Source organism: Malurus melanocephalus, unplaced genomic scaffold, assembly GCF_030028575.1.
Source record: "Malurus melanocephalus ecotype Western Australia unplaced genomic scaffold, MMel_1.1 scaffold_117, whole genome shotgun sequence".
NCBI classification, from domain to species: Eukaryota; Metazoa; Chordata; class Aves; order Passeriformes; family Maluridae; genus Malurus; species Malurus melanocephalus.
The window spans coordinates 1910125-1933882 of record NW_026623349.1 but is presented as its reverse complement, the minus strand read 5'-3'; the positions used below and the strand labels follow the sequence as shown (position 1 = coordinate 1933882).

Below are 23758 nucleotides of genomic sequence, written 5' to 3'. Positions count from 1 at the left end.
GAAGGAAGGAAGGAAGGAAGGAAGGAAGGAAGGAAGGAAGGAAGGAAGGAAGGAAGGAAGGAAGGAAGGAAGGAAGGAAGGAAGGAAGGAAGGAAATTGATTCCTTCCAGGGAAAGAGCCATAATAAACTTTGACCAGTCATTTGACCATTGCTTCACTTTCTGAAAGTTCTTGTGTAATGTAACTACTTTTTTATATGTCATAGAAAAGTTCCCTTAAACTGGTTTTWAAAATCTATAGGTGTCACAATAAAAAGCAGACTGATCAGTATTCCAAATATCTGCTAATTTCAACAGAAACAGTGAGCATCATACCCTACAAAACAAGCTGCCTTATCTTGACTTTGTTAGCAATGCACATTAAATGCACAGACAAAAAAACCAAAAACAAAACAAAAAATACCTGGTGAGCTCTTCTTTAATCTTCAAGGGTTCATGTGGGTAGAATTTCACTCTAAAGCACATGGTATATGGTGGATGAGCTGAAACATTATAAAGAAAAAGCATGAGAACAGTAGCAAACAAACATTGCCTCAGCCACTCTGAAGGAGTGATCTCAAAGACTCTTACTAATGGTTATTTTAGGCAGATTCAAACAAGAGCAGTAAATAGTATGCGCTCTATTTTGGAATGGGTTTTTTTGGCGAATGATAAACAGTAAGCAATGATAATACTACCAAATTGAAGAAACCATTAATTTAATGGAACTAAAGACAGTAGAATTCTTTCCATTTCCAGTATTTAATGAGACTATRGTCCCTACTTCTGAACAATGGTGTCAATACCAGGCATGACATTCAAAAGGAAAGAAATGGGGGGAAAGAAAAGGGAAAGGGGAAAAGGGGATAGAAAAGGGGGATGGCTTACAACAGGAAATATTTCAATTTTGCAATCAGTGTCTCTAAGGCACTGATTCAGAGCAAAGTGTAGGTCTATAATATTCTAGTTAGTTTTAAAATATTTTAGTCTGGGTATATTCTCAATCTACACAGTCAATGTAACTTTTCAAAAACCTGAAGAGATGGTGCTTTTATAACAGGAAAAGCAAAGGCAGAAAAAAAGGGAGTGAAAAATTACAGAGCAAAGAAGTATGACATCAGGTAAAACAGATACTTTTTTTTAATGGTAAACTATAACAGTAATTAATAATCTGCTAGAGATACCTTCTTATCTGTTTTACCAGTTCATAGGCTTGTATAAACTGCATATGATAATTAGTCAAAAAATCATTACACTCTTCAAGCTACTTTGACTGCAGTATTTACCTGTGTGCTGCCGAGATCCAGAAACACATTCCTGGATATCACCCAGTTCCAAGTGATATATAATAGTAACAGAAACTAAAAATGCATTAAAAGTTTTGTTATGGCTGGTATTTTTGGAAGGTTCAACYCTACTTGAAGATAGAGGAATATTTTCCTCTTTCAAAACCTCACATTGTACCTGAAAAAGTATGGTTAGCGTCAACAAAAACTGCTGATTTCACTTTTTTTTTCTTCCTTGTTTAAATAACTAATCGTTTAAGACACAAGGAGGAATTTCAGAAGGGATAAGAGTGGAAAGATGAAAAATACAGGAAAATAAAAAGCAAGCAAGCAATCAGTAACAAATARAAATGAAGAGGAAATTAAGAAAGAGAAACAAGAATGAATTGTTCTCTAGAGACAGTCTGAACTTTCACACTTATCAAATCTGGACAAGCCCTCTGAAGGCCAGAGAAACACTCAGTCTGTTTTCTGTGGGCTTTGCTGTCTTAGCTGTGACTGCAGCATGGTCTTACTGGGACTGCAAGCAGGCTGCAGGACAGAAGACATCATTATGCCTTCCCTTCCCTGTAACAGCAAAGAGGAAGGTGACGGAAATTCACTGTCCCCRAAAGGAAAGCGGCCATCCAGAAACTCACTAAGGAGTCATGTTGCCCAGACAAAGCAAAAGATAACTGAAGTCATCTTAARTGGCTCTGTCACTCCTCAATAGCCATCTTAAAACTAAGCAAAGGAGAAAAACCTGCACTTTTAGAATACTGTTCCTCTTACAATATGTGTTAGAAGAGATAGCCTGTATCAAACAAGCAAGAGCTCTTCCTCAGGAAAAAAAAAAAGAAAAAGAAAAAGAAGGCTTTTAAATGTTTTGGCAGATTCAGAATTAGTTTGTGCTTAAAATAGGGATGCAGAAATAAGAATAGCTAATGCATGGCTCTTTAGTGCCCTAGCAAATACATGCCTACTGCAAGGCTCTGAAAATGTACTGAATTTTACCAATTTTTTGCATGTCATAAAAAATTGAAAAATTGCCAGTGGTAAAAGTAAAGAAAGAAAATAAAAAGTTATATTAGAAGAGTCCCACTCCGGCAGTATGTAAAGCCACTTTAAAGTAACAGCTGCCCTATAAGCAAAGAGTATCATAGGTGTACACTGCTCTATAAAAACAGCCCACATTAATAGGAAAGGCTAAAGTAGGGAGTGTTTYACTTGTAGCAGAAGAACAGTATGTGACAGAAGCACACACCAGTGCACAGAGCACGGGGAAGATWTGTCAAGGCAGCTTAAAGCTTATTTTGCAAATCTTTTCCTAGACTCAAGCTTCTGTAACAATGCTCCTCAGCAGTGCAGCAATGCTACACAAGTCTGCTGCAGCCTGCTAAGCAAAGATCCTTTCTCAGCATATGCAAGAAGGGAACAAACACAACTTTCAATTTGAAATGTTGTAAAGATTATGAACCTGTCCATCTTATTCATTTCTGGAGATAAGAAGGTTCCCTGCAATTACAGAAGGAAACAAGATTCTGTTTCTTATTCCAATTAGAAAACTAGCCACAATGAACATCCAATGGGGAAGGAGAGAACTCCCAAAGCTATCCACTTTACCCACCATGCTAATTTTAACATAGCTCCTAAGCTTAATGTTCTTCCAAAGACGCATTTGATGATACGTAAATATTTAGCAAGGCCTTTGTCTAAYAGATTTTACTACACTGGAGAAAGGCACATGAGGACTTCATGTTCTCTCATTGGTTTGTCACAATGGAAACCAAGACAGGCATTGAATTTTATCAGCTCAAGAGATATGATTTCTCAATTCCTCAAAAGTAAAATAACTTTCTACATCATATATATTAAAGTRGAAACATTAACAACAAGGCTTCCCAAAACAGAGCACAATTTGCAGAAGTACATTTAATCAACACAAAACTAGCAAGCACATAATATTTTTTAATAGCTATTTCTTATAAGCCTTTTCTTTCAGAGAGGTCCTTTATCTCTCAGATAAGGAGCAGCTGGCATAGAAAAATGCTCAAGGCTCTGTCAGAATTTCCTACTATCAGAGTTCACTTTCTCACTAAAAAAGATCCACAATTACAATCATTTCAAAGGACTTTAGTGTGGAGAGCAGTCCTGAGAGCAAATTCCATTGCAGTAGGGCTATAAATTTGCTAACAGCACGTAAGAGAAAAAGGCAAAGGAACAAAAACAATAATTTAAATGATGCTAAATGCTGAAATCAGTCATGATCTACACACTCATGAAGGAGCTACACACAGAGCATAGGCATCCAGGCAACTGATTGTATGATTTTTAAGTTTATTTCACTTATATTTAATTAATTTACAGTATTCAATGGACATGAAACAGTAAGGATCTCCCTAAAGAACACCCAAACCTACAGCACCCTGACCAGAAGGAAGAGGGATATTGGAGCKGTAGCAATGTCTGCTCCTCCCTGGGTACAGACATCAGTATGGGACTCTCACATGAACTCCTTTTTAAGCAAAATAGAACAAAAACCCCACACCAATCACCAATGGTGATTCATATCACCATTTTCTTCACAGAAAAATAATCTGGAAAAAAAAGAAAAAAAATGTATGTGTGCTGGTTTTGGCCGGGATAGAGGTTTTTTTCACAGTGGCTGGTGTAGGGCTGTGTTTTGGATTTGTGTTGAACAGGGTTGATAATACAGAGATGTTTCTGTTATTGCTGAGCAGGGCTTGCACAGAGAAAAGGCCTTTTCTGGTTTTGTACTGACACACTGGGAAGGAGACTGAGTGCATGGGAGGCTGGGAGGGCAAACAGCCAGGGCAGGTGACCCAGCTGACCAAAGGGACATTCCAAATGACATGGCATCATGCTCAGTATATAAAGTAGAAGGAAAAAATAAGAAGGGGAGACTTTTGGACTGACTGTGTTTGTCTTCCCAAGTCACTGTCACACATAGTGGGGCCTTGCTCTCCTGGAGATGGCTGAACACCTGTCTGCCCGTGGGAAGTGGCAAATGAATCCCTTGTTTTGCTTTGGTTGTGTGTGCTTTTCCTCTTCTTATTAAACTGTCTTTGTCTTAACCCATGAGTTYTCCAGCTTTCACCCTTCTCTCCCTGATCCCGATGGTGGGKGACTGAGCAAGTGGCTGCGTGGAACTTAGTTGCTTGCTGGGGTTAAAAGATAACACTATGAAAAATGAAAACAGCTTTTAACAGCTGGTGAAAAACTTGATTGAAATTTTATARGTGTCAACCAAACAGAGAAAGATGGAAGATTCTCAGCTGACACTTTTTGGATGGTTTCCTGTTTGTTGTTTACAATTTGCTTTTAACACATACTACTTTCTGTAATGCACTGCACTGGCAGTGTTGTGGTTTTTTATATTGAACATGAAGTACAGATGGTTACTGAAAGCTAAAAGCAGATGTTAAAATTATATTCACAGCCCTGAAAATGCAACATCACAGAAAACTTCCTGCATCTCTTCTTGATGTTATTCTCTGAACTACAGCATCCTACAAAAAGTGAAATTTAAAAACCAACCAAACAAGCAAGCAAAAAAATTACACTCAAATGGTTTTCATGTTCACTAGTGCTGCAGAAAGTTCCTTGGGGAACCATAAGACAKGAGCTGCTGTTGCCATATAGCTCTTCTTTTACCAGATGAATCAGCTGTTTATCCACACCCCTTGCTGGGCATGTTTAAGACAGACAGAACATTACTCAGTGATTTTATGCATAAGAGATAATTGAGCCATCATAAATCTCAAATTATGGGGTCTTCCACATTGCAGTCATTAGTTACAGAATAACAGAGGGCAAGGTGGATTTTTGTCAGCTGTTTATAATAATGCTTTAGAATGCATCCTTAAATCTTCATAGATATAGAATCCACAGCATTCAGATTAGTGCCTGAAGGATAACACCAAACTTCCTGGTCTCRTTGGGCAGGTATTCATGAATCTCATATTTGATTAAACATTTCTTTACATTTGTACTGAGATCCCCTGGTTCATTCCACCTCCTTTCAGATTTTAGGACAGCACGAGAGATTACAGAAATTAATTGAAAAATTCCAATGATCTGACACAGGAGAGCATTCTTTTGACATTACTCTTTCAGATCAGAGACTCATAGAGGGTTTGAGTTTGAAAAGACCTTAAATATCATTTTGTTTCAATGCTCCTGCCATGGGCAGGGACAACTTGCATTAGACCAGGTTCCAGCTTGGGCTTGAACACCTCCAGGGACAGGACACTTTCTACATTTCTGGGCAACCTGTTCCAGTGCTTCACCACCCTCACAGTAAAGAATTTTTCACTAATATGTAACCTAAACTTACACTCTTTCTGTTACACAAGGCACAGAAAAACACAAAAATTTAGAGTCTGACTCATCAGAGCAACAGAAATTATCCTGTTCCACTGTCAACAAGAACAAAACCCATATATCTCACCAAGGAGTTTACAGGAGAGCTGCATGTTATCATACAGAGTAATCTTTAAAATTAATCAAAAAAGCAAGACAGAAAGTGCATGGGAAAACTCTGTTCTTTACTTGAACATCAGTGCTGATGTGACTCAGGTTTTATACCATAAAATYCCTAAACAGAAAATAAAAAAGGTAAGACGGCCGAATAGAGCACTTTACTGTCAGCTTTGGGAAGAGAATAAATAACAGTAGGTACAAAAACATGCAAAAGAACAGAAGAATTTCTTTTAGAATCACAAAGACACAGCTACCTCAGGTAACCTTCCAGAGAGTTTTCCAGCTACTTGCAGCTGCTGATCATGGGTCACCAGTAGGCTTCAGCCCATCTAAACAGGACTGGCAGTGGCTCAGTGCATTTCTCAAAAACTAAATTTCTCCCTCTCAGGCAAAATTAGTGGTAAAAATGACTGAGGCACAAATCTGGATTACACATCATGTTACAACACAAGCATTACAATGACAATGGAAAATTCACAGGAAGATGATGAGACAAAAAATGYCATGCCTTCATTCTTTTTGTGTGATGCCAGAACCCATTAGAATATGGTTTCAATGTGATAAGACAAAATAGAAAACATTTCCRAAGATCCCTCCAGTCATATCCCAATGTTACTACATATGAACTTACAGCATTTTTTTCCAAATTTCTTTTTTAAAGAAATCAAAATGGGTACATCATACAAGAACCTATGGAGATTTCAAATATTCAACATTCTATTCAACAGACAGAAAGGTAATGTTGCCAAATTGTGAATTCTGCACAACCTAACTGTATCAAGGGATTATGCCTGCATGATTCATGCACTACTGRGGCCAATGAAAGCTAGTTACCTCTTAGAATGTACATTAGAATACTTCTACTAGTCAAACTTTTTCTGCTCCAAATATTTGTCAATACTGAGCTCCATGTATAAAAAACACTGAAAAACTTGCTGCTGTGCTGGGGGAAAAGGAAGATCTCAACAAATAGTAGCTGAGTTCAAGCAGACAWTATTTTTTGCAGTTTTTCTGCGTGTATCCAAGCACTTCACAATTCTATGTAAATCTAAGCATTCAACTGAATTTCAAGCTTTTTGAAACACTAGTATTATCAGAGGAAATTGTTCACTGTTTTCTGAATTCCTTAATGCAACTAAATAAAAAGAAACATGCATCTAATATAGTCACTGTGAGTAGCATTCTGCCACCATTTCTCCCAGAAGTCACATATACATGACAAATGTTCTATTGAACAGTCACTCCATTGCTTCAGCTTTTACACTTTCCATCTTCTATACATTTTAGTCCTCTCCTGTGCCACTTGAGATTGGGATGCTTTGCAAGTGAGTATCAATAATTTCTTCTTCCAAATCCAAATCTTTTCATAGTAAACTGAATATTTTTAGATAAAATACRAGTTAAACTTGAGCTTTTAGAAGTTGTTTGGTGTACTACATGAATATAGCTTATTTTTAGAAAAATAAATCAAAAGTATTCTGATGCCAAATTCTTACAAAAATATCCTTGAAACCTATGGATTACACACACATAGATAAAATGTATACATAGTATTTTTTTCCTTAAAGGGTTATTGTAGCAACTAAAGTTTCTGTGACATTATCTGTGACATAAGAGAAAGTTAAGTTACCCTAATACTAAACGTAAGTCACCCATCACATAGTTAATTCAACTTCTGTGTCCTAAATCTGAGGCTGGTAACAAAAAATCCTTTGTCAACATCTCATTCTCTTTTGCTGTTGTTCTTAAAACCTTYTCACCATGATAAATAAACTCATGCTAGCTGCACTTTATTTTGCTTTTTTTGCTATGCATTMATTTTTCAGTTATTGGAGTTTTGATCGGTATTTTATCAAAACAAAAACTACAGAATTCCTCTGATGAGGATCAAACCACTACACCTATGGAATTTATGAACTACAATCTATCACATCTAGGCAACATCTACATGCAGGAAAAGTTGTTTTGAGTAGGTCGCAACACTCTCTGTTGGCAGAGCTCCTGCATATGYTGCTACACAAAGTGCCACGAGAAGAATGAGTCCTTATGCCTTGTTGGGTAAAAGCAGTGATACAAATGCAGGCTAGAGGAGACACTCAGGAAACCCATCTATTTTTGATAACACAATGGAAGGAAGAAAGAGATTAAGGTAATCTGCAATTACTACCATCCCTCYGTGCTTCCCTCTTCCTTCACTAGCATTGCTAAGGAGCACAAAGTTCTAATTGGACATTTATGGATTTAATTTTTACTRGTTAGTACTCCAGCCAGCTAAACATGGGATATAACAGCTCACTCCAAATATGTCAGACACATGTGTAGGTGCATGCACAAATTGCAATATATACTATTTCTGCATTAATGGAAGAATTCCCTGAGGTATTCCACATAGACCAGTCAAYACCCAGCATTAACTGCTTTTGCACAATCTCTTAAGCCTTGCCTCATTTTAAAGCAAATACATGATCTCCCATACAAAAGGCACCTTGTACTTATGCTTAAAACAGAAAACATTATACCAAAAATATGTGGATAAAATTCTCCTTCATTTCACAAACTGAGTAGATAGATAGGTAACAGCTAAGACACAACTTCTAATGAGTCAAGACTCCAGAACTGCCAATTAAACTGTYTTCTGTTAGTGGATAAAAACTTCTGAGTACCAAAGCAGTTCTGTTTCCTGGAGAGGTCTTCACAGCTGGACCATTTAAAGGCAATGACAAGACAGACAGCAACATTTCCAAAAGATAACTAAAATAACACATTCCTGTTTTGAGAACAGTTTTTAAAATAATGAACGTTATTTCCCCCCAACCTGTGACAGAAGCTCACCACTTAGCCCACTGTATTTGAGTTTGCTGGACAATAAAAACAAGTTCAAATATATGTTTTGCATTTCCAGGAAGCAAGGGACAGCAAGAAGAAGAAAAATCAGAAAAGACCCTGAAGCAATTGCCAACCTTAATTTTTATTGCTAYCTCCCAGTGGCTGATTGCATCTGACTGAAAATGAAAGCTGGAACACGCAGGTCTTCCCAAGAGATCTGCCACCCCACATGTCTGCTGATCTCTGCCTTTAGCCTTGAGCAGTAAGGAAAAGCTGTTGATGTGCAGAGCACTGTGAGATAGTGAAATCAGGGGAGCATRGAGTCTTTAGGACTCCAAATAGGACATGAAGGTGCTATTTGTGAAGAGAAACAAATGAAGCTTATTCTAAATTACAGCATGGAAACACAGGAAAACCWTCGGATATTTAAAAATCAGTTTAAAAACATGAGCTCTCAAGACTTACATTTCATTTGCTTGAAGATGGACTTGTTGGGCTCAAGCCAGTGCTGGAAAGACAAAGCAGAGTGAAGAGGTTAATGTGGAACACAGTAGACAAAAATATCCTTGTAAATGGATATGGCATCAAAAACGGGAAGTAAGATTTTTGTTTYACTGAGCTATATAAAAATGAGAAAAGCACCTCCACACTGGAATTACACTGTATAACCATAGCTTATGTCACCAGTGCCTGTAAGAAMGCTGTAGCTGAGATAGAAATAAAACAAATATTTCAAAGGCATGGTTAAAGGGGACAGGCTCTAGTGTTCAGTTTKCAGCAGACACCTCAGTCTCACACTTCCAACCATTTCTCTTTCCAGAAGAACGATCATATCAGGCACCAGGACAGACTATCCAGAAACTTTAATAGTCTCTTCATTAGGGTTGTCTTCTAATTTCTTACAACTGAAGCATGTCTAAGCGCTGTATCCTCAGCCCAAACCCTCAGGACACAAACCATTGCTCTCTTCTAGCAATAACTAAAAATCTGAAGGGAGAAAGAGTGCACTTTTCCACTAAATGTACACATTAAGAGCAGCCAGCATAAACAGAGAGGTAYGGTTGCCTATCAGTAGGTGCACAACTTTTCAGCAAAAGACTGTTTTGGCAGGAAAAGTTGTTTGGTTTGTTTTGTTTTTGTTTAATTGTCCTAGAAAATAAACTCAGGTGCTTCTGGAACTAAAAGTTAGGCTCACATTTTAGTTAATGCACATCCCCTGCTAGCACTAGCTGACCTGCTCAGGAGGATGTTTTGTCAGACAAAAGAACATGCTGATATTCAAGTGCCACTTCTGACCACAGCCAGCAGCTTTTGTACTAGTATTTTTCCTGTAAGCAAAAAATCTCCACAGTAAAATGAGATTTGTGCTGCAGAAGCAGCTGGTGAAAAGGCACAGCATTCAGTTTTAATAAGCATACTCAACACTGGAAAGTTTTGCACCAAGGGGTTTCATTTTTAACCCTTTCATCGTAGCTCTAAAATCCTTTGGTCAACTCCAAAAAGAAAACCTAGCACTTATTAAACGATACATAATACTTAAAATATCCTACATGGACTACCATTTYCTCTCATAACTTTTAGTAATTCTAYTACGGAGAAAGGCCAGGGATATATATTTTGTAGGAGTTGTTAATAACTGACAGAAAATTATAACTTCAAAAATTATAAGATCTCAACAATTCAGACAAAGTCAGGGTAACTATAAATTAGTTTTCTGAAAGAGAACTTTGACTAAACAAATACCAYGGAAAGAACATTTCAAATATCTGCAGTTAACATACTGTGGTTGTTCAGAAACTCCTGCATATAGTTTACAGCAGTATTGGAGATAAACTCTACAACATATTTCTATTTGAAGCTCACTTATCACTGAGAGACTAATATGGAACCCTGGCACAAAYGAGTACAAATGAAACAAAAACCCAATAACCTCAAACTTCAAACAACAGCCACAACAAAACAACAACTCTACACCGTTTCTTTACCTATTCCCTTTTTCCAATATCTCTCTTTTTAGGGGAAAAGATGAAAGAAAGAGAATTGAGGCAGTAATGATGGTTCCACTGACTTACCAGAAATATCTGGCTCATTTCATTCTTTTTTTAGATCATACATATAAATTATTTATATGTCTCACTCTGAATAATGAGGGGTGAGAGTTGCTCATAAAAAGGTAAAGACAATCTGATTTAAGAAATCTTACACGGTCTGCAGCAGTTTATAGATTCATAATCCAAAATTAATTCACAGATAGGAAACCATTTGAGACACAYAGACACACAAGTGCACTTTCCTTACCCTCTTCACACACCCATCCCACCTCCACCAGGATCAGGCCAGGCCTAGATGAAGATTCAAACAGCAAAGGGAAACTTGGACAGTGAGCTATGCTGCTCTGCTCTCAGCAGAAGAGTTAAGAGTGCTCACTATTTTCATCTAGACGAAACACAACAYAATTTTCTTGATATTTCTTTTTCAAATACCAAGCTGGAATATCTGCACAGACCAGATCAGCACTTGCAGCTGTTTGAAAAAGTTAATTACCTGCTCTAACAAAAAGTCAGAGGTAATAAAAGCCAATTTGCAAATATGAAAACCTCATATTAGCCACATGAATAATGAAAGAGGGGAAACATGGATGAAATTCCTCAAACCCCCAGGAATGYAGATTTACCTAACACGTCCAGAAGCAAACATTTCTCTAAGACCTGACCTTCATGGGTTAAAAACAGATTGAAAAGACGCTGAGCAATTAAGCAATCTAGACTTTCACATAGAGGTCACAGAACTGACAGGCAGTTTTTACAAGCTCAGATTTCTGTTGTGACCTTCTGTTGGTGGAAGATTGCAAACACGTACAAAATTCAGCTGAATCTTCCAGAAAACTGAGGAGTTACTTTATAATTTGCGGAGATTTTCAAAGACACAGCAATTAGGTGCTTAATGCTCTCTGACTGTCAGGGGAAGATAAACACCTAGTCATTGCTAATACTTCTGGAAATAGTCACCCCTACATTTGTTTGCATATTTCAATTTGAATTTTAGGAAATATTTTCCCCTGAGTACTTATCTTTCAGCCTTACAGCACTGACTATTAATAATTAATACCTGTGYCTCATCTCTTCTATACAGTATCCAAGCTATATTTATTCCAAGATTAATTAGCTGTTGTAGCGAGGACCAGATTAAGGTTCCTATAAATTAATCAAACGGTTTCTGCAGAAACTTTAAATTGAAAAGCATCTGGTTTTCCAAAATGCTTTTTTTCATGTAGCAATATTCTTTTAACAATTTTTCTTAAAAAAAAAAATAGATGAAAGGGAAATATAACATTTTGAGTTAACTTGTCAAGATAAATTTTAGAAGTATTTTAAATACAAAAAAATGTCATTGGTACATATGCCAYACTGCCTTGCAAGAACAGTCCATAGACATTTTCACATCTTTATTGTAAGGAGCTATTGTATCCTTTATTATACTTGATAAGACTAATAAAAAAAAACAAACAAAACTAGTCAGATGTAAAATTGGAACTAGAGACAATAATCTTTTCTTTCCCTACTAGCACTAAAATATGCAAATCAGTGAGAGAAAAGAACTCCAGCAATTTTATGCAGTTTCATTTCTGTCTAAGGTATTTGACACGGTAGTCCATAAAGGCTGCTTTAATTGGATGATGGCCTACACCCTCAAACCAGCTTGGCTTTTTATGTGAGAGCACTTAATGATCATCAGAAATCATTCCTGCAGGAATTCCTAAGCCTCTTGTTTCATTGAATGCATGTTAGCAACACGGTTGCTGTACAATGGGGAAGAAAATACTTTGATCCTAAWCTAGACAACACATTACCAACCATCCTGAGAGGAGATCCATGGTCAGCATGACTAATTTCTGATCTTTTTGCCAAAAGAGGATTCAGTAGCTGCTGGTTGTCTCAGTGGTGACACAGATGTCCTCACAGAGGCAGATGGGAGAGAGAAAGATACATAGAGATCTTGAAGGTCAGTCACGGGATAGCTAATGAGTCTTGGTGGCTTCAAGTGCCAGTGGTGAGTAAGCAAACTATCATGGATATCACTTTTGGTGCTGGCATCCTAAATATGCTGAGCATTGCCTTCTGACTAAGATTTCATTGCAATTGCATGCTGTGTTTCAGACTAGTGCAATTTTTACTTTGTAAACAGAGCCTTCACCTCTGATCAGCCCTTAAGTGGCACTGAGTAGTCATTAGCGAGGCCAGGTGTGTTCTTGCTTACCCACAAATGCTGAGCAGCTGATGTGCTATCAGCTTTCACAGCAAAACCTCAGGGTGAACAAGGACACCGTGCAAGGGTAAAAGCACCATTCTAGAATGTAAATTTAATTCCACAAACACCACTTCAGCCTGTTTCAACCTGTTTCAAACAAAGCCTTCACTAAGAAGGTCTGAGAGGACTGAGATTGGTCTCGATTCAGCACAGGGCTGAGGGTGTTGGAATAAGAAGCAGTGAGGAAAGAGGAAACAGCGACAGAATCATAGAATGGTCTGGGTTGAAAGGGACATTAAAGATAATTTAGTTCCACCTCCCATGCCATTGACAGAGATACCTGCCASGAGACCAAGTGGAGCTCAGAGCTYCATCCACYCTAGCCCTGAACACATYTACAGCTTCCCTGGGCAACCTGTGCCATCGCCTCACCACCCTCAAACAAAAGTCCCTCCCCTCTTTCAAGCCAAGAGGTTTTCAATTTAATCCCTTTGTTTGCAAGAGAAGCAGTTAGGAAGGGGAGACTGAAAGTGGCCAAATACCATGAATATATCTCACTTGGCAAGCAATACTTAGCCAGGTATTGGATGTGCATATAGTAAAACAGAATCAGAAGTACCTGCAGGTTTTACAAAAATATTCCGGCCAAGGAATGGGTTGGAAAACTTTGTTTAATCGACAGAAAAGAGCAGGAGAATGGAGATACGAAACACTGCTAAAAAGTTTTTTAAAAAGCTWGTTTTAAACTCAATCTTATATTAATCTTGAAAATTAATACCTAACCTTTTCCTTGAACGAAGAGCAAAATCAAAGTAAATTTGCTTTAGTTCCAAAGAAGTAACTTGCATCAGGTCACCACCTGTCAAAAATCACCCCTATCCCTCCAAAAAAGCAGCCAAACCCAAAGCTAATGGAAGCTCACACAGGAAAATTAATTAGGTGTCGACTCTATACAGGCACAAGAAACACCAAAGGACCCAGGGCACAATGTATCTCCTTCTTCATGCCCTGAGCCAATACCATATCTTCATGGTTTCATGAAGCCTTACACCAAGAATATTGATATGTTTTTGCTGTAGCAAAAGAGCTGTTCCTATGTACTTTTTCCAAAGTTGGGGCACYGACGCTATTTAGAGCTATGCTAAGCTGAAAGAAACAAGGTAATATCACAAACTTTAATCTGATCCAGAAATAGTAACATACACTGGAACAGAATCACTATTTGTATGATTCTGAACTGGAATTTGTTAAAACAAATTTCCAAATTATCACTCTGCTGTATGTTGGAGTAGCTAAACATTTCCTAGTCTCTACATCAGTTGAACATCTGGCCATAAAATCTGCAGGTATTGATGTATGCATGAGCCACCACATTCTCTCAGACAACAGGTTCACAAATGATGGAAAAATATCTCTGCTTTTATCAATATATCTTGCAAAATTACTTTGTTTACRAGTTTGCTAATCTTCACACAAGATATTTCAGTTAGTAACATTTGTGTTAAGTGTGCACATGTATATATTTTCTTCACACTGCTGTTCATTTCTGACAAATTTCTTTTTGTACGTAAATGCAACACTGCTAGCAAAAGCAAGCTGCCATTTAACTCAGCACTTAGTCTCTGAAAATGGCCTGAAGCAAGCACTTAGAAAAGAACAGGAGCAGCAGCTCCCATTGTAAATGCTCTATGGGCTTTTTTCACCAGCCTCCACTATAATTTGCTTGTAAGTCTTTGTAGACTTTCACCAATTTGTCTAAACTCCCATTTTTAAACTTTTTTTGCATTTTTGACAACCAGAATGAATTTTATTACTGACCATTTTTTAAAAAACAATTTCTCAATACCAGTAACTTTATAGTTAGCTTACTTTAGTGTGTTTCAGGCCTGTTTTAAGAATTACCAGGCAACCTTTCCCTGATCACMTTCTCCAAGCTATTTTACATCCTACCTTCCTCTCTCATTTGTTTTTGCTTACTCTCCCTCTCTCTCTCTCTCCCTCTTACTCATTCTCTCTCACTCACCTCTTTTCCTAGCTGTATTATTCTTGTTTAATGCATCTCAGGGTGAAATCCATTTCTGTTAGATGTAATTATCACAGTCATGGTTCCTTTTCTAGTTCTACTATATTTTTTTTTAACTAGCATAACCTGAACTGGACACAACAAGCAGTGCAATACCAAGATTCCTGCAAATGCAAGTAACTTTCTTGATAATTGTATCCTGGAGGAGAAATTCATATGCATGGAGGATTAAAATTGTTGTTAACCTATGGCTCAGTCACTCTAGTGTTCTGCCTGTAACACTTGTGCTCTACTCCTTCACAGAGACTGGAGAGCTCCCAGACAAATCTCTTCTCATAGCTGTATGTAGCATTACAATTCATTACACTAAAATGTAACTTCATTAAACTGAGGTTGTAAATAATCTGATATGTTTTTCTGCCATTATCTGAGACTGGGTGCACATTTTTAAGAGGATGTACTAAATAGCTGCTGCTGCTAAAACAGAGAACAGCTGCACSCAAGACTTGCTGACCCTTTTCAAAGGCCTCTCTGATGAGGAACTGCTGTACATTTTGTCTATAGCTCCCATTAAAACCAGAACCACTCCCTCACGATAAAGAAATTCATTGCTGACAGACCAGAGGTTACAATTCCCTTACCTAGAAAATATTGGTACAATACTGAACTACTGAGGTTGTAAGATTAAACAAATATTTTGCCCAGGTCAATCATAAGTGACATATTCTAGAATACAAATGCGTCTCCACAGCACCCTTACTTGTGAAATATACATGCAATCTGACTAAAAMACCTATCTCTGTGTAGAATTGCCAGCCAGTTTTCATCATATTTAAGCTTGAAAGCAAAATGAGAATTGTACCTGCATCAGTTCTTTAAGGGGAAATTGGCAGGCAAGCCAACAAATCCATAGTGTGCAGCATCATCTTTCTACCAAAGCAGCAAGCCAGGCTCTGYGCTCTCGGAAACTCAGAAAATCCCAGTGTACTCAAAGCCACCACTTGAGATCAGCTGCACAGAGAGAGTGCACTCATAGAGTAGTTTCAATGATTTGCAGTCTCTGTTTTCATACTGCCAGACACACAAACACAGAGCTAAAACCACCACGCTGCTGCGCTGCTCCCAGACAGCCCTGCAGCACACCCACATGACAGAACATCTTCATTCTTAAGGGTGATTATGATCTCAAACATTTCCACGATGACAGGTGAGAATTCACAATTGCTCCAGGGTCCTACAAAGCCTTTTCATGACACTTCCAACCTACCCCAGCGGTAACTCCAAGGTATTTCTGTCTAACTACGATTTCATGTTTTCACATTCCTAAACAAAATCAAAAGCATGTGTTCTGATCCACTGGGAGTAAAAAAAAAAAGAAATAAATATTTCCAACTTTAAATCATTGCTCAGGGTCCCTCCTAAAYGGACTCAAAATCTGTATTTCACCACACTAGCATCTTCCTTCTGTTCAGTCTTCCCTTGCCCTCAAGACCAATGGCCTCTTTCAAGAAGAAATCCACTCTAGAGATGCTGAACWGCAGCTGCACTACATCATTCTAGTCTCATCTCATACAAGTCCAAAAAATACAAAAAAGCTGCTTAGTCAGCCCAGGGCATCTGGCACAGAATTAGCCTTTTTGCATTTCCTCAAGTGGGAGAGTGTGACAATTGGCCTCAATATAGTATCTAGAATATGAAAAGGTACCAGGAGGTAGTTCCTTGAGTAGGAGAATCGGTAACAGCTCACCCAAGCATGTTTCCAATTTAAAATTGAGAAAAAGAACAAACTCCAAATTATGGTTTCTGCATTCTAACAGTGTATCCCTGTCTACTCTCTCCAGATTGCCTGGGTTGGGCTTGCCCTTTGCCCTCAGTACAAAGAATAACAGGATTCTCTCCACTGATGTGGCAGCTTATCTTCATGAAACTATACAAGAACATAACATTTGACAACTACCTAGAATCATAAAACCATCCAGGCTGGAAGATGCCTTTAACATCAACCTGCCCAATGGTTCACCCAGCACTACTGCTGTAACGCCTAAAACACTAAACATCACCCATCAATGGATCCAGAGTCCTCTTGAACACCTCCAGAGATAGAGSAAAATTGCCTACATTTTTTACAGTCAGAAATTCTGAATGTTTTAAACAGAAATCTTGCAACATTTAATTTTAAGCAACTGAAATACCGAAACAATTAATGTTTCTAATTCTCATATTCAGTCAAACWCTTCAATACTCCTGAGTCAAAATGCTACTTTTTGGTAGCATACTCTACATTTAGAAGACATTTTGGATTCATTCAAGCTGTTTTTTGCCTGTTTGAGCTCACTCAAKAGATTACAAAACAAAAGGACTGAAAATTAGGTTTCAGAGCAACTCTGGAACTTTCACACAAGAAAAAATCATGCATTAAGACAGAGGGAAGCATTACTGCTAAACTAAATGCCAGCAGGACTAAATCTGCATATTTTATATATATAAATGTGTGTGTGTGTGTGTGTGTGTGTGTGTACATCAATGAGTCTGTGCACACTTTACTGCATTAAGTAATAACTTTCTTAATATAATCTCATAAACAAACTCTCCATTCTCTTTATGTTTCTAACTTTCTTTCTTTCCTCTTTCTTTCTTCAGTTAAATTGATCTTTCTTGAATACAGATATCTAGAACGGAACAGCTGAGGTCTCATTAGAATGTAATGACATTAATTCCTTCCTGCAAACATGCCTTTTACCATAACCACATGCACTAAAACCAGACTAGTCAATATTCATTTCATTCATTATAAATGAACAAACGTCATTTTATTTGCTTTGGGGCACTGAAGTACCTTGTCACACACACTGTCAACTGGCATATTATGAACTATGGCTTTCCTTCAAAGTAATTGTGCTCACTTAAACCACCAAGTTTAACTTCAGAACAAAGCCCTTTCTGGATTCCTCCTTTCAGTCTTTACTGAGGTACTGTTTGTGTTTTGCAACACATCTCACCAATCCCTAAAAAAAGGACTGCACAAAATGTGTCTCCCTTTCTCCTTGGTTGGACCTGTAAGAACCTCATCATGACTTCRAACATTTTTTCACAAAACTGTAAGTACTCTTATTCCATGGAGCTTTGAACACTTCTATTACAGAACTAAAAGTGCTCTTGTCTGTACAGTGGCTGCAATCACACAATATTTCTCCTGTGACCCCACCACATCTTATATCTGCCATTGCTTATTTCTAGATCCACATTCATGGGCAACTGCTGGGGGGGTTTGTTAAGCTGAATTTCAGGCACCTAAGCTCACAACTGCTAAAACACAAAACAGTGGGAAAAGCTATCACATAAATTCAAAATCATAATTTAGTCTCGTTTTCTACTGAGCTCTCCTGGTTTTGGCCAGGACAGAATCAACTTTCRCAGCAATCATGAGGTGGCAGAGCCTGGAGCTGTATAGGTGCATCCAGTTTACTGTATACCACCTCACCTCATTGCTGGGGGGCAGAAATAATTCTTTGGCTTCCTGGAAGAAGACAACAGAAAATACTGAATATAAAAATATGATGAATTGCAACATAAGAGAAGAATGTACATTGCTGTCAACTCATCAACAGAGCATTTAAATCTGTACAAAGAAGTGTCTCTCCTAAATCATGTCCTAATTCATGAGAGAATTTAAAATAAAGAAATAGTACTCAATTAGAGAAGTTATCCATATGCTTGAAAACATGAGTGCAATTGTAAATCAGTGCTTAAAAATGTATGTATGGAAAATGTAAGTTGGGTAAGTCTGTTTAACAAAATCCAACTTGATACAAGCGACCACACTACACAGGATGGCKACAGCATTCTTAGTTGTGGGATATAAAAGGAAATGAAAACACAAGATTTTTAGGCAAGAACATAATATTTTTTTTTCTCAAATTGTCTTTTGCTGCTAACCAAAAGAAAACTTCAGCCTCTGTATAACCTTCCATAAACTAAGTACTAAATTGGCTTTATTACAAGWTGTAAAACAGCAACTGCACAGCCAAGACAGTGCAGCAAATTTAGTTAACTTAGCTAAGAGCTCCTTGAAAAATGGGAACCACATGAGGTATGATACAATAGGCATCACAATGGGTTTGGGTTTTTAGAGTTTTTTCTGAAGTATCACTGTTTTAAAGTATTTTGACAAAAAAAAATAAGGCTTTTGTTTTAAAAAACCTCTTTACTTCCATTAAGTAAAATAATTKTTCTGTAACTTTTTTTTAAGTGACTGTCAGAGAAAGGCCCAACAGAAGTAAGTGTTTATTAAGTCTTACTTAATTATAGGCCAATCTAGTTCTCCACCTAATTTTTCTATCAATTCCAAYTAGGTGAACACTTCTATAATTTTTGTGATTGTGAAGAATTAAGAACACTGGTCAGAATAACTGCTTATTATCTTCACTTTAAAATGGGAATGCAATGGAAACAATTCGGTGCAGCTTTGCAAATTTGTCGCAATTCTACGAGGTTGAGCTGCTGCTGATAACCCAATTCCAGTGATTTTTGAACTAATTATGGCGTAGCAAGAGATATCCAGCCAAATGGTTATTTTCCTCTTCAGTTATAGCAGCTTCAAACTGATTATTGTTTCCAGACATTAAATGCCATCATATGCACCTAAGACATTTAAAGTCATATCTCTGTCTAATCATGAGACCAGCAAGATCACAAAATGAAGCAGTTCTGAATTTCAATGTCTGAGGACTTTTACTTCCTGTGTTGACCACTTTTTCCCACTCTTACACATTAAAAAATCATCTGAAGCCAGTCAGCACTAGTGCCAGGTTAGCACAAGCAAATCAGCTATAAAATGCAACCAGCAGAACCACCTAACCCCTMGGAAAGATGAATAATTACTGTACACRCAAATTCCTAGAGCACAGGCCTGAAAATCTTATTGCACAGATGCAAAGATGCTTATAGGGAGAACCAACCTGAAGAACCCTCACAACCTGACAAATCATACCTGTTTTCTGTGTTACAGGTTTTAAGTCCCTGTACACTCTGATGAGTGAGACAGAATGACTGCTTTTAGCTGGTAAACTTAATAGGATTTCTACTTACATATTACAGGAAGCATACTCTAAGAGAAAACTAAAAATCCCAAATTACAGAGCGCTGTCAGAGCCTAGAGCTACTCTGCGCTGAGTCTGAGTCACAGTTATAGATTCTTTTCTACTTTAAGTGCACAGAAGAACTACACAAATCAAAATATATCAATTTACCTGAAACTAAATACATGAAMTGAGGAGAAAATTAATTTAATAATGCCACTTTAGAAACGTGTWCAGATCATGAACAGAGTACAAATCCTCAGAGGTACATAACTTCGCATTAGAACTCACATGCTCWTTGAAAAAAAAATCAATTCAGCTTTACTTAAAAGCAAATGTAGTCAGATATGAAATACATACCCTCTGTTTCTCAGGGTCAACATATCGAATGCCAAAATAGTCTTTTTCCAGCAAGCTGTAATAGTTGCAGATGTGATCTATAAGAAACTGACCTTTGGTTTCCCTCTGTAAAAAGATAAAGAAATGATACAATGCGTTGAGTATTCTGAATTTGCTGTCTATAAAATCTACTCAAACAGTCAATGAAAATGGCACATGAAATTTGTTGTTATTCAAATGAGGAAAAGGATTTAACCATTTATCTTCTCTAAAAGATGCAGGAGACTAATGATCAGTACCCTCCCTGCACAGTCACAGATTTATTGGTTAGGAAAATACTGTTACTACTCCTACCTCAGGAAAACTCATAATGCTCTAATAGCTACAGATTTATAGTACTYACTACATTACTAGCAAACATATTCCCACAGATGCTATACTGGCACAACAGATACTCATTTACACATAGAATTTCAAAATAGTGGTTTTTTGTATCCCCCAAATTTGCAAGCAGATCTGACAGTAAGTATCTACTGTATCTTTATATGGTGCCCTCAGCAAGAGAGATCTGATCCTTACTTCCCTTAATTAAGTCAGTGCTACAGTACGAGGAATAAATGCCCAAATGACAGAAAGAGAGGTTTTCATCTTTGCATTGTCACTTGGTGAATATGGCCTAACCAAGTTTTACAGTTACACATGACATTTAGCTAACAATCACATTCCAGTTTTCTGGYTTTTTTCATCTCAATAGTGTGCTTCTGTTCTCCTTTATCTACTGCCTAATATGGAGATCCTACATGAATTCTCACATTTCTTCTGATCCAGCTAATGTAAAAGTTCATGTTGGGTTTTTTTTCTGAATTGTGATTCGTGTCAATATTAGCAARGGGCTAGAGCTATTTTCCTAAATCACTCCACTCCAAGCAGACAAAGGTGCTTCACTACATAGTGGTGTCAGGTCTCCACATTTTTTTCCCTGTACATGTCTACCCTGGTCCTGCACTGAGACACCTCTGCTGTGGATCAGGTAGWGAGTCTCTACCCTTTGCTGACGTGAAACAACTTGAGTTTAGCACTTTAATGCCTATTGAATAGAAACTACGCAGGACGTGTAATCACTTTACACGAAAATATTATTTAATTTTTTTTCTCCAAACTACTCCCTGAAAACATTAATGCTATGCCTTGTTCAAACTTTCTTTAAGAAATATAGAGGCAGCTTAAGTCATAAACAGCATGGCAAGGGAAATTGAAGAGACAGCACTTGTCTATCTCAAGTTACTTTAAGGGGCTGGATGTTAGCATCTTTATTTTGCATAKGAGCAGCTGAGGCAGAACCAGCACCATGGAGGTCAGACTCAGGGCAAAGGAGGCCACAGCCKTGGCACCACCACTGTCTGGTGAGATCTACAGCTTCCCACAGGAAAAATAAGACATGCTTCAAGACTGGAGAGTTAGAAAATAATACAATCCRTGAACTAAACTTTAGTTTTCTTATCTTTACAATTAATAAGGAATTCTGACAAGGACACAGTTGCTTGTCTTTTCATTTCCACCACTGAATAAACAGGTAACTGAATGAAAAACACCCTCAGTYAAGGTACTGACACAGACCAGCATTGGCCTTCCTATATTCTAAGGCAACATACCCTTGCCTTCTCTCTTCCCAAATSCACTTCCAGCCACAATGGAGTTGCAAGTTTCTCTACTCATTTCTTTTTCCTAGATGTGGGAGCCTCTGTTTGAAATGCTGTGTGTAAGCCATCTGCTTCCACTGTTCCTACCTGTCTCCACCTTCCATCTCCTATATATGTCCTATAGTCTTCCACACACTCCTACTTGCCCGGAGATATCTCTGCCTTGTCTGCAGCATGYACTTCCATAATTTGTTTTCTATTTTTAAACACCCATTATCAAAGGATGTTAACACAATTTGTCTGTTCTGTATGTGCTTGAGAAACCTCATGCTTTACATCCTGCATTGTTACCTTTTTCCATGTAACCTAGCTGCAATCGGTTTCCTTCTGTGCTTCCGTCCAGCCTCAAGACATTTAAAMATCAACTTGTTTACTGTTAAGAGTGGTTAACACCATACACTGACTTTTTTTTGTGCTGTACCAAGTTACAAGTATGGGCGTCCTAGTGAAAACTTAGAGAAAGCTTTTCTCAAAAGGAAAAGTCCTATCAAAGACTGAAAAATACACAAGGAAAACTGTCACTCTCCCTGTGGCTGTCAAAAAGGTCTACATTTATGCATATTCATAGTATTCATATTGCAATGAACTGCTTCCTAGCTTAAAATCTTTTAAGTGTCTGCAAAGTTTTGTKACTATGAGAGACCATTGAAATATTGACATAATTGCATGGTGACATTTCATTACAAAGGCAGTTGGAAAATTTAAAAACACAGATGTGATATTTAAGCTGCAGGAAGTTTTAAGATGAATGTACAGCAAATTAAATAGGACTGGAGAATAACAGCTATTAGATGACACAGGTACAGTCAAACATGAAAACAGATTTTACTGACAACAGTGTACAAAAGAAATCTATTTCTTAAAACACTGGAAATGAGGAAATCAGACTAGCTGTGTTTTCATGTGACAACATTAGAGGGTGTTAYAGAAGAACAGTCAGTAATACAATCTTCTTCAACTACTACAGATTCATATTCTCATCTATTCCTTTTAAAAGCCCTTTGCTTCAGTCAATATAAACACAAGTTTCTGAGTTCCTGAAGAAACTGAYAAAAGGCTAGAGCACATATAATATTTTTTAATCCAGTCATAATGTTCCCTTTCTGAAAGGAACTGATGCCCTAGTTTTCTTGCTTGGAAGRCAGATGATGGAAACAAACCAAACAAAAACTAGTTAAAAGCCTCCAAGCTAGATTCATGCTCTAGCAATCTTTAAGCCTGGCATAGATAAATAAAAGGGACTAGTTAATAACCTCACCCTTGGTTAGTATGCCCTGCAGTTCTTTACTAGATTTTTAAAAATATCCAAGATGCACAAAAGCAGCTAAATTGGCACGTGCATAACGTAGTGAGCRTTTCCATACACAATTGTAAATGTTCTACAATTAAAGCTTTCTAAACACCTAAATTTTCTAAATTGAAAAAATGCAGACCTTAAGTGATACAGAGAGGAAAATACTGGATGTGGCACACAGCACAGCAAGTCCTAATTCCTAACAGATTGTGTGGCAAAAAGGATGGACGATGGCTGTTAATTTTGTTTTCAAGAAACAGCATACATAAACATTTTCTACATTTCTCTAACAATGATTCAACTTATTCTGAGCTGTAGAATCTAATGAAATTTTTTTAATCTATTTATTACATATTACTACATTTTATCTTACTACAAAAGAATATATTAAAACCAAGTTTAATTGTGATTTGTGAAAGATTATGGATAAATTAAATTAAGAACTGCCAGTCATCCACAACAGAGCAGAGGAATGGATCTGGGTCACAGAATAATGAATATAAA

At 37.4% G+C, this 23758-nt stretch overlaps 1 protein-coding gene across 1 annotated transcript in view; it reads right to left on the bottom strand.

Annotated features, from left to right (window-relative positions):
* Positions 1-20442, bottom strand: part of FRMD3 (FERM domain containing 3) — a 69021-nt gene extending 48579 nt beyond the window's left edge. Inside the window, exons 1-3 of the mRNA XM_057370034.1 lie at positions 20282-20442; positions 9038-9080; positions 403-481 (exon numbers count right to left, since the gene is read on the bottom strand). Coding sequence (XP_057226017.1) covers positions 403-481; positions 9038-9044 — 86 coding nt within the window. The 5' untranslated portion in view covers positions 9045-9080; positions 20282-20442. The remainder of the gene's footprint in view (positions 1-402; positions 482-9037; positions 9081-20281) is intronic.
* Between the last annotated feature and the right edge of the window lie 3316 nt (positions 20443-23758).